Below are 10344 nucleotides of genomic sequence, written 5' to 3' on the forward strand. Positions count from 1 at the left end.
TAATTGGTAGCTCATTCTCACTGATTAGGGAGCTAAAAGAAGAAATCCTCCCAGAACTATCGTTTCATTTAATTATGCTGAGGAAGTGTATTCAAGGCACAAGTGATCAAACCTGTTGCTTTGAAATAATTTGGTCTGAAAATTTAGGAAAATAGGAAAATTTAGGACTAATACCAGAGCGGGGAAGTGAGGAGTTGCTACTGTCATTGACTGTTCTTTATCTTGTTTTTCTTATGGGACATTTCTTTTAACTTCAGACTTTAGGGGAACCTATGAATCCCTGAAATTGCCTGTAAAGTGTGATGTGTATGTACATTATTCTGGAAAAAGGGACTAGATTTTCAGAGATGTCTGGGGTACATAAAAAGATTGGGAACCACTCTTCTAGTGGGTCAGTAGCTGAAAGCAAATTCTCTTCTTTGATCTCTTTTAACCTATCAAGGATAGGGCATTAAATTTAATTGAAACTTAAGGGAAAAGGACTTTGGACTCCTGAGAGTTGCTCATTCAGCTTATTATGAGGAGCTATATTCCCTTTCTGTCCTTCTCTTTCAGAATAAAATAGCACTAGTGGCTTGTGTTTTATAAGCACAACTTTTTTTTTTTTTTTTAAGATTATTTATTTATTTATTTATTTATTTGACAGAGATAGAGACAGCCAGCGAGAGAGGGAACACAAGCAGGAGGAGTGGGAGAGGAAGAAGCAGGCTCACAGCAGAGGAGCCCGATGTGGGCCTCGATCCCATAACGCCGGGATCACGCCCTGAGCCGAAGGCAGACGCTTAACCGCTGTGCCACCCAGGCGCCCCTATAAGCACAACTTTTAAAATGATCTTCTTTGCTAATGTTTACCAGCTTGGCTTAGGTGTGGGCTCTCAGGGAGCGAAACCCTGGATGTGGAGTTCCGTCTGCCCTTCTGCTGGGATATTGTTTCAGCTGAACGTTTTCTCTGGTAGGATTTCCCTTCCCTGTAATCAGTATGCGTTTGGTCTTCCTGCCCTTCAGGCCACTTCCCCACACCAGTCTCAGCAGTCCACTGTGGACGTTGGCCAACTCCACGACCCTCAGACCTACACCCAGCATGCCATCCAGGTGCAGCATATCCAAGTGACAGAGCCCACTTCCTCCACCCCCGCATCATCCCAGGTAGGTTCTCCGACTGTTCACCGAGGGCAACGCGGTCTTGGGGACCCTGGCACGTTCGTAAGAGTGAAGAGACGTTATCTTCAGACCTAGGCACCTTGACTATTGAAATGATACCGTTTGTTTTGGGGCCTTCGTTAAGATCCTACCTTTGCCTCCAGGTTCTCTACTGGCGTCACGGACACACTTGTATTAAGTGATGAGCTTCCACTAAGCAAAAGGAGCCCTGCGATCTTATGTCCTAGGGACAACCTTGGCTTTTGCTTCCTATTCTAAATGGCTCTCTGATAGCACACAGTTGCTAAGTTGTTCCTTGAATTTTGGAGCAGTGACTTCGTGGCGTGTTATTGTGTTTGTATGACAGAGGCTGTTACTGAGACAACATAGCTACATCCATTCAAAAAATACTTATAAAAATCTTACCCTTTGCGTGAAACTTTTCTAGGTCTTGCCCTCAGGGACCTTGGAGTCTAGTAGGGATATAACATGGATATAGGAGTAAACAGGATATGAGGCTAAGGTATCTGAACCAGAAAGGTTACATGTAGGCCCACCTCTGATCTTCACAGGTTCCGGAACAAGAATACAAATGAAAGCCTGCATGCCACGTGCCTAGGTGGTTAAAGGTTTCAAATCAAGCTAACAAACTTAAATAAAATATGTTCTTTGCAATGACATGGATGGAACTAGAGACTATTATGTTAAGTGAAATAAGTCTGTCGGAAAAAGACAGATACCATATGATTTCACTCATATGTGGAATTTAAGAATCAAAACAAATGAGCAAAGGGGACAAAAAAAGAGAGAGGGGCAAACTAAGAAACAGACTCTCTTTTTTTTAAAAAAAGATTTTATTTGAGAGAGAGAGAGCAAGCATGAGCAGGGAGAGGGGCAGAAGGAGAGGAAGAAGCAGACTCCCCCCTGAGCAAGGAGCCTGACAGGGGGCTCGATCTCACCACCCTGAGATCACGACCTGAACCGAAATCAAGAGTCAGACACTTAACTGACTGAGCCACCCAGGCGCCCCAACTAACTGGAATTTAAATAAAAACTTAAAAAATATATATGTTCTATCTTCCTGCTTGACACATACATTTTCATAATAACAAAATTGAAAAATATATGCTAAGTAACAATTGATACTAAATAACATGGATAGTGCCAACTTGAAATCACTTACTTGCCTTCCTGCCAAACACATGGGTGGCACTGGCAGCTGCCAGGCTGGGGCGCGAAGAAGGGAGAGAAAGGATTTCTCCCTCCCTTGCTGGCTCTGTGCCCTCGGGAGTGCTGTGGAAATCCATAGGATAAACATGCACTTCTCTGCCTTCCTGTTTACTGGGGGGCGTTGGGGATGGGAGGCTCTGCTGCTTGCCATCTATGGCCCCTCCCCTCCTTCTAGGGTGAGGTTCAGCGGTTGTGAGGTTTCTCTCACTTCTCCCGGTCCCAGGCACTCACCTCTGTCCACAAGGGGCCCATCTTTCCCACCCCCATGGGCATCACACTTCTAAGTTTCTCAAAGGACCTCTAGGCTGGAGGAACTTCTTCTCAGGAGGTGGGGGCACAGCGACAGCCTGCCCCAAGACTGATCCCTATTTCTTCTCACCCAGCCTCCATCCTGCACCTCACAGGGCCTTCTGTACCCACATGGACACCCGCCCCATGTATCTCAGCTCCCTCCACATCCCTGCAAAGGTGATCCCACGGCCACCCCCTTGGTCCCATGTGCCCAAATGCCATTAGAGGAGCCCACATCCAAAAGATAGGACCCCTGCAAGATGACAGACCCAGGGAAGAGACTTGTGCAGGCCCTGGAAGTGCGTGCGGGGCTGTTTCCACAGGGAATGGGGGACTCCAGTTCCCAAGTGTTGCCTAGAAGGGGACCCATATTCCAGGGCCGTGGTCTGAGGATGGGTCTTGCCCGGGTCTAAGGATGATGTGGCAATACAGATAAGTTACGGGCTTTCAGAAGAGGTAAAGATTGTGTTTGGCAGGGAATTAAGGATATTTCTGTGGAAGTGGTTTCTGAATTAGGTCTTGAAGGAGGGGTATGATTTTGACGTGGAAGTTGGGGGAGGCATTATGAACTGAATATGCTCGCATTGTGCGTAAAGGTGCAGAGGTGGGAAACTGGTATGTTTATGGAGAACCGTTTAGGTTACTAACAGGAAATGATGTTTGGGAGAAAAGTTGGGAAGGTAGTTTGGAGCTGGAGTGTGGAGGGCTTGAATGGCCAACTGTGGAGCTTGGGCTCTATGCTGTGGACAGGAGTAAGGCTCTCGGTGGATGTCTGCCTGTCCACCTGTGTTTATGTCCACTAACTGGGTGGGATTTCCCAGTGGACTCAATGGAAATTATGATTTCTGGGTTCTACTTCGATTTGTGTTACAGACTCGCTCTGTGACATAGGCAAGTTCTTTAGCTTCTCAATTTTTAAAATCTTACGTAATGAAGATAATTAGACTTTCATTTATCTTTCTAATGAGCTTAGTGAAATTAATTTTTTGGATATTCTTGTAGACAATCCTTTGAAAATGAATTAGGATTTGATAGTTATGATTCCTTTTCATTAATCCTGTTCTTATTTAAAATAGTATTATTTTAGCAGCAATACTTTCAGTGTCATAATTCACGTCAGCCAGATTTACTTTCTTCAGTTATTTGTGAGTCTTAACTATATTGGAAGTGATCGGTTTTCTACTCCCGCCTTGTCTTTCTCTCCAGGTAGCTGGGCAGCCCTTGAGCCCTGCCTCCCAGCAGTCCCAGCAAGGGCTCAGCCCCTCCCATATTCAGGGCGGAGCCTCCACGCCAGGCCAGGCTCTCCAGCAGCAGCAGCAGGGTTCCTCTGTACAGCACACCTACCTACCCAATGCTTGGAATTCCTTCCGTGGCTACTGTAAGTCGGAAACGGGGGTGGTGCTCTAGCTCATGACTGGGGAATCTACACTCGTGGGCCCTAACTTTGTCAGCTTTAGAATAAATTTTCTGGATTAAAGTATCATTGGCCATTTTCTACACTCTGTAGTGCGCATCCTTGAATGAGTTTCATGACCAAATGCAGGCCAGCGTTCTGATCTCAGAGAGCCACCCATTTCAGAGACATCAGGAATACTGCCAGAGAAGTGTAGGCAGATGGACTAAATAGCAGAATAGAAGGATCTAGAGTATGTCGATGGTGGTGATTCATCTCTTCCACCAACATTTATTGAATAGTCTTTGTATCAGAGGATGTGCTAGACCCGGGATATACGAAAAACTAACATTGACATTCATATCAGTAACTCCACACTGTCATAATGTTAGCCAGCTTTCATTAAGCTCTCACTAGGTGCCAGGAATGATTCTAAACCACATATATACTACACGCAGTAGTCACAACAACATACGAGTACAACTGTTATTTGCACTTTACGGATAGGTTTACTTAGACACAGAGGAACTTGCCCAAGGAACACAGCTAGTAACTAGAGGGTTGAAACTCAGGCAGTCTGGCTTCAGCGTTTACACTCCAAAGCACCCCACAGTGTGGCTCTCCTTATAAGATAAGAGATCATTATCAGGTAGAGAGAGATATATGAGTAGTTGGCTTTCAAAACCCTGAGATTGGTGCTGCAGGAGCAGTGAAAGGCTGGCTGCCGAAGGTCCTAATGGTTAACAGTTTGGGTGGGGATGGCAGCCTTGGATATGAGCTGGAAAGCATGAGATTTTTATGGCGTGAGATCTGGAATGGAGGAATAGCTAGACCTCAGTAGTAGCAACTAGGAGCGGCAGGGGCTGAGAAGTTAAGAAGGCCAGTGTTGGTCTTCCTTCTGTTGATTTCTTTCTTTGAGTTTGTCTCCCTTGTCCTTGATCTTTGGCCATGTTATGTGGATTCGGTATAGAATCAGGCTCAAACTCTACCTCCTTGCTATTTTTACAATATATTCTCTTAAGTATTGGTGGTCTCAATGAGGGCCAAGTCTTGTTTCTAGTCGGGGAAAGACTCCTACTCATTGTAAATACCAGGAGAACCCTGGTAAGTAGACATTAATAGTAAGTTTAATTCCTGTGGAAGAAATGTGGGATGATGCAGATCGCCATGGTAATAATAGAAAACCTGAAGAAAAGAGTCTGGAATTGAAGTTATTAGGGAAAACATTTAAAATACACAAAAATAGAACAGTATAATGAATGCTTTTGTACCGATTATCCAACTTCAGTTTTCAACTCAGGGCCAGTCTTGTCTCATCTGTACTCCCGTCATTCTCTTCCAATCCCCAACTGTACAATAATCCATATTATTTCTCCATAAATATTTTTTAAAAGATTTTATTTATTTATTTATCTATCTGTTTATTTAGAGCACCGGTGGGGCCGGGGAAGGGGGAGAGGGGCAGAGAGAGACTCTCAAGCAGATTCCTCACTGAGCGTGGAGCCCGATGCAAGGCTTGATCACATGACCCCGAGATCATGACCTGAGCCAAAACCAAAAGTCCCACATTCAACTGAATGAGCCACCTAGGTGCCCACATAAATATTTTTTAAAACACAACTCCAGAGGCACCTGGTGGCTCAGTCGTTAAGCATCTGCCTTTGGCTCAGGACATGATCCCAGCGTTCTGGGATCGAGCCCCACATCAGGCTCCTCCGCTGGGAGCCTGCTTCCTCCTCCCCCACTCCCCCTGCTTGTGTTCCCTCTCTCGCTGGCTGTCTCTCTCTGTGAAATAAATAAATAAAATCTTAAAAATAAAAAAAAATAAATAAAACACAACTCCAGTACTGTTAATCAAACCTAAAAATAAATGACAGTAATTCTTTAATCAACTATCCACTGTTCGTATTTCTGTGATTGTCTCATAATTTTTTTAAAAAGATTTTATTTATTTATTTGACAGAGAGAGCACAAGTAGGGGAGGGACAGAGGGAGAGGGAGAAGCAGACTCCCCGCTGAGCAGGGAGCCAAGTGCAGGGCTCGATCCCGGGACTTAGGATCATGACCTGAGCTGAAGGTGGTCACTTAGCTGATTGAGCCACCCAGGCGCCCCTCATAAATTTTTTTTTTAATGGTTGGTTTGTTCAAATTGAGTTCCAAATAAGGCTCATGCATTGCAATTGGTTATGTATTTTGAGGGTTTTTTTAAAGATTCTATTTTTTTAAGTAATCTCTACACCCAGTGTGGGGCTCAAACCCATGACCCCAAGATCAAGATTCACATGCTCCACCAACTAGGTGGCCTTTGAGGGTGGTGTTTTTTGTTGTTTTTTCTAACATATTTATTCTCTCTCTTTTAAATTGCAATTTATGTGTTGAGGAAACTGGGGCATTTGTTCTGTAGAATTTCTCACGTTTTGAATTTTGCTGTTACCATTCCTGTATTATCATTTAGGATGCTTTCTTCCGTCCCTTTTATTTCCTGTAGACTGGAGGCTTGATCAAATTCGGGTTCAGTTTTTTCCCCCAAGACACCTCTGGCTGGTGGTGTGTACTTCCATCAGGACGCACACAATGTTCGGTTGTCTGTCTTCTCCCTCTGCTCCACTGTTTCATTAGCGACTGCAACGTTGTCATATTCTGATTCCATCATCCTTTACTTACTTATCAGCTAGAAAACGTCTTTTTTTTTTTTTTTAAGATTTTATTTTTAAGTGATCTCTACACCCAACGTGGGGCTCAAACTCAAAACCCCAAGATCAAGAGTCATGCACTCCACCGACTGGGCCAGCCAGGCGCCCCTAGAAAACTTCTGTAAAGAAAACGTTTTTGCCTTAACTAACCAGTTACTCTGAGGCGCAGTTTGCACAGAAAGGCAGGATAAAGGCTATAAATACCCAGTTCATCTCTTTTATTTACGTTTTCAAAATAATGAGTTCTTTCCTAGTATTATCCAAGGTGACCAATGAGGGGTATGTGTGTGTGTCTTACTGTTGTTGTATTCTCATGAATTTCAACACAGTAAATACATTTCAAACCATTGCAGTTGTTACCCTTATTGATGCTCAGATTATCCCATCATTGGCCAATGGGAGCATCTTCAAATTGGCCCCTGTGTCTTTTCTACATGACCCCGTAGTCTCTTATAGTATCTTGCGTGCTGGTATGATCCCAGCTTCTCTTATGATCTAGGTTCATCTTATAACATTTCCTATATCAGCTCTGGAATCAGGCAGAAGCCTCAAGCACTGGCTCCTTTTAGAAGAAAATATTATATAAAGACTATGAACTGGATGCTAGGATGAACTTTGTTTTTAATTTGCTTTAATAACACTGGTGGTAAAATAAAATTCAAGTTAGATTGTGTTGTGATTAGTAGGCACTAGTGGGTGCATTTGTCAGTGATTCAACTCGGAATATAAAAGGTAAAAATATTGAGCTAATAGGTAAAACTTTGTAACGTTTCAAGGTTTTAAAAAATTATTGAGTATTTGTCTTATGGATATTCAGAAGCCACAGTTGGGGGAGATGCATTGATTCTTTCTTTTTTTTTTTTTTTAAGATTTTATTTATTTATTCGACAGAGATAGAGACAGCCAGCGAGAGAGGGAACACAAGCAGGGGGAGTGGGAGAGGAAGAAGCAGGATCCTAGCGGAGGAGCCTGATGTGGGGCTCGATCCCAGAACGCCGGGATCACGCCCTGAGCTGAAGGCAGACGCTTAACCGCTGTGCCACCCAGGCGCCCTGCATTGATTATTTCTGATATTTGATAATTCTATGCTAACTTCCTATGATCATTTTTATCAGAGTATTAAGAAATCATACCATGATAGACTCTTATGGCAAGCAAATCTATGGAAAATGTCTCAGCGAGGAATGTGGCAGCTGGTTAGGTATTTGTTTCTACAACTTGTATTAAAATCTGAGACCACTGAAGTATGGATATTTCCTATTTTTCAGCATCGGAGATTCAAATGATGACACTTCCCCCAGGTCAGTTTGTGATTACAGACAGTGGTGTGGCCACTCCTGTCACCACTGGCCAAGTAAAGGCGGTTACGCCGGTAAGTGACCTGCCCGGGAGGGCTTCCCCTCCATCCTACTGCACCACTCTCCCCTCCCTCTGTTTCCTACTGCTCAGCTTTCCTTATCTGAGTTAGAAGTACCTCTTCTGTTCTCCTGTAACTCCTTGTGGAGCTATATTATAACCCTATAGTTTTATTTTCTTTCTTTCTTTCTTTCTTTCTTTCTTTCTTTCTTTCTTTCTTTCTTTCTTTCTTTCTTTCTTTCAAAAGATTTTATTTTATTTATTTGTCAGAGAGAGAAAGCATGAGTGGGGGGGGCAGAGGGGCAGAGGGAGAAACAGACTCCCTGCTGAGCAGGGAGCCTGATGCAGGACTCGATCCTGGAACCCTGGGATCATGACCTGAGCCAAAGGCAGATGCTTATCCAGCTGAGCCACCCAGACGCCCCTATAAGTTTCTTTTAACTACTGGTTTACTGTCTATCTTTTCCCAGCAGACAATGAATTCCTTGAAAGCTGGGTCTTGGTCTTTATCTCTTTATTCTCATATCTTTTATATCTCTCCTTATACAGGAGGCTAGGCTATAGCAAATGGTCAATAAATATCTACGCAGTTAAGAACTATAATGAACCTCCTAGATCCATATATGTACAGATTCGTAATCGATCACCTTTCTACGTGCTTTGTGGAAAATATTCGTGACTATTTGTCCTCAACTGGGTTGGGAGAGGTTAATAGAATGAATCGGTTATGGAGCTCTTTTTTTTTTTTTTTTTTAAGATTTTATTTATTTATTTGACAGAGAGAGAGACAGCCAGTGAGAGAGGGAACACAGGCAGGGGGAGTGGGAGAGGAAGAAGCAGGCTCCCAGCGGAGCAGGAGCCCGATGTGGGGCTCGATCCCAGGACTCTGGGATCACGCCCTGAGCCAAAGGCAGATGCTTAACTAACGGAGGACTGAGCCACCCAGGCGCCCCTGTTATGGAGCTCTTTTAAGTTATTTTAAACATTCAACATACCCCCCTCCCCCTGGAGGGGGGGACATTGTCATGAATTATCTTGTTATATTTAGATTTGGCAGGTCATTGTTGATTGTATCTGCTCCTCTGTTTTTATCTTCACTGGTTTGTTCTGGCCTGACTCTAAGTAATTAGAAAACAGTATGTAAATTTAAATTAAGACTCATAAGTGGCAGGGATATTGGGATTTCCCAGGGGAAGACTCTTTCCCAGGAGGTCTCAAAGAGTAGCAGGGTAGTCTGGTGGCCTCAAAACCTGATTTTTACCCGCTCAAAGCATACTGAGAGCTTACCCATTTCTTAGCACACAAACTCACATTAACTAGACTTAGGAGAGATGTGTAAATCCAGAGTAACACTATTGTCAGTGAAGACAATAACTGATGTAAAACAGAATAGTCTCGTTAACATAATCAATGAAATTTTTACTCCCTGTGGGACCCATTGACTCTTTACCTTTTTTTGGCCAGGAACTCATTTGAGAACTTGATTATAGCCAAGGATATTCCCCTCCTCCTGCCATAACACACACACACACACAAATTTAATGTACATTTTCCGGGGTTCATAGAATCTCTAAAGCCTACCTGTGGACCACCTAGTAGACCATGGACCCTAGGTTGAGAACGAGCCTCCTCCTGCTAGAGAAAGACCCACATGGGAAACCAAATCCTAACCAGAGATTGATGAGTGTGGACTCTGAGCACATGGCCCTAGGGAAATCAAATGGGTATTTGCCTATGGCTTTTTTTCTGGACAGTGCTTGGAAAGGCCACTGTCTGGGTTTTCTTCTGTGACTTCTTTTTTTCTTAGCCTATCTAGCAGATCGATTACCCTGCCAAGGGACATATTCTTTCTTTAAAAACATTAACTTAAGGAGATAGCTAGCTCCAGGTCTGTGAAGTTTTCATGATCAGAGGAAAAATAATGACAATGCCTGTTTTCATAAAGCTAAATGGATTCAATGCGAGGGACTTTATTCTAAGGTTGTATTCTTCTTATACTTTTGAGTCTTAAAATTTCTCTCATTTGACAGTAGCATCTTAAAAATAACGTTACTTGGCAAAATAAAATTTGGCAATACTTATTATTACTTTAATTTGCTGGTCTATGAAATTCTGAAGTCTAGGAACCACTGATCTTGACTCCCTGTCTTGGGAGCCATTCTGTCTCTTTAAGGAAACTTTATCTCTTCTGTGATCTAGTTTGTATTACTCTTTTTTTTTTTTTAAGATTTTATTTATTTA

At 43.1% G+C, this 10344-nt stretch overlaps 1 protein-coding gene across 1 annotated transcript in view; it reads left to right on the plus strand.

The window, feature by feature from the left end:
* The window catches only part of PRDM10 (PR/SET domain 10), a 96844-nt gene that overhangs the window by 81043 nt on the left and 5457 nt on the right, over positions 1–10344 (plus strand). Inside the window, exons 19-21 of the mRNA XM_040631033.1 lie at positions 1006–1146; positions 3868–4039; positions 8016–8119. Of these exons, the coding sequence (XP_040486967.1) occupies positions 1006–1146; positions 3868–4039; positions 8016–8119 (417 nt within the window). The remainder of the gene's footprint in view (positions 1–1005; positions 1147–3867; positions 4040–8015; positions 8120–10344) is intronic.

This window comes from Ursus maritimus, unplaced genomic scaffold (genome assembly GCF_017311325.1).
Source record: "Ursus maritimus isolate PB19 unplaced genomic scaffold, ASM1731132v1 scaffold_16, whole genome shotgun sequence".
Classification (NCBI taxonomy): Eukaryota; Metazoa; Chordata; class Mammalia; order Carnivora; family Ursidae; genus Ursus; species Ursus maritimus.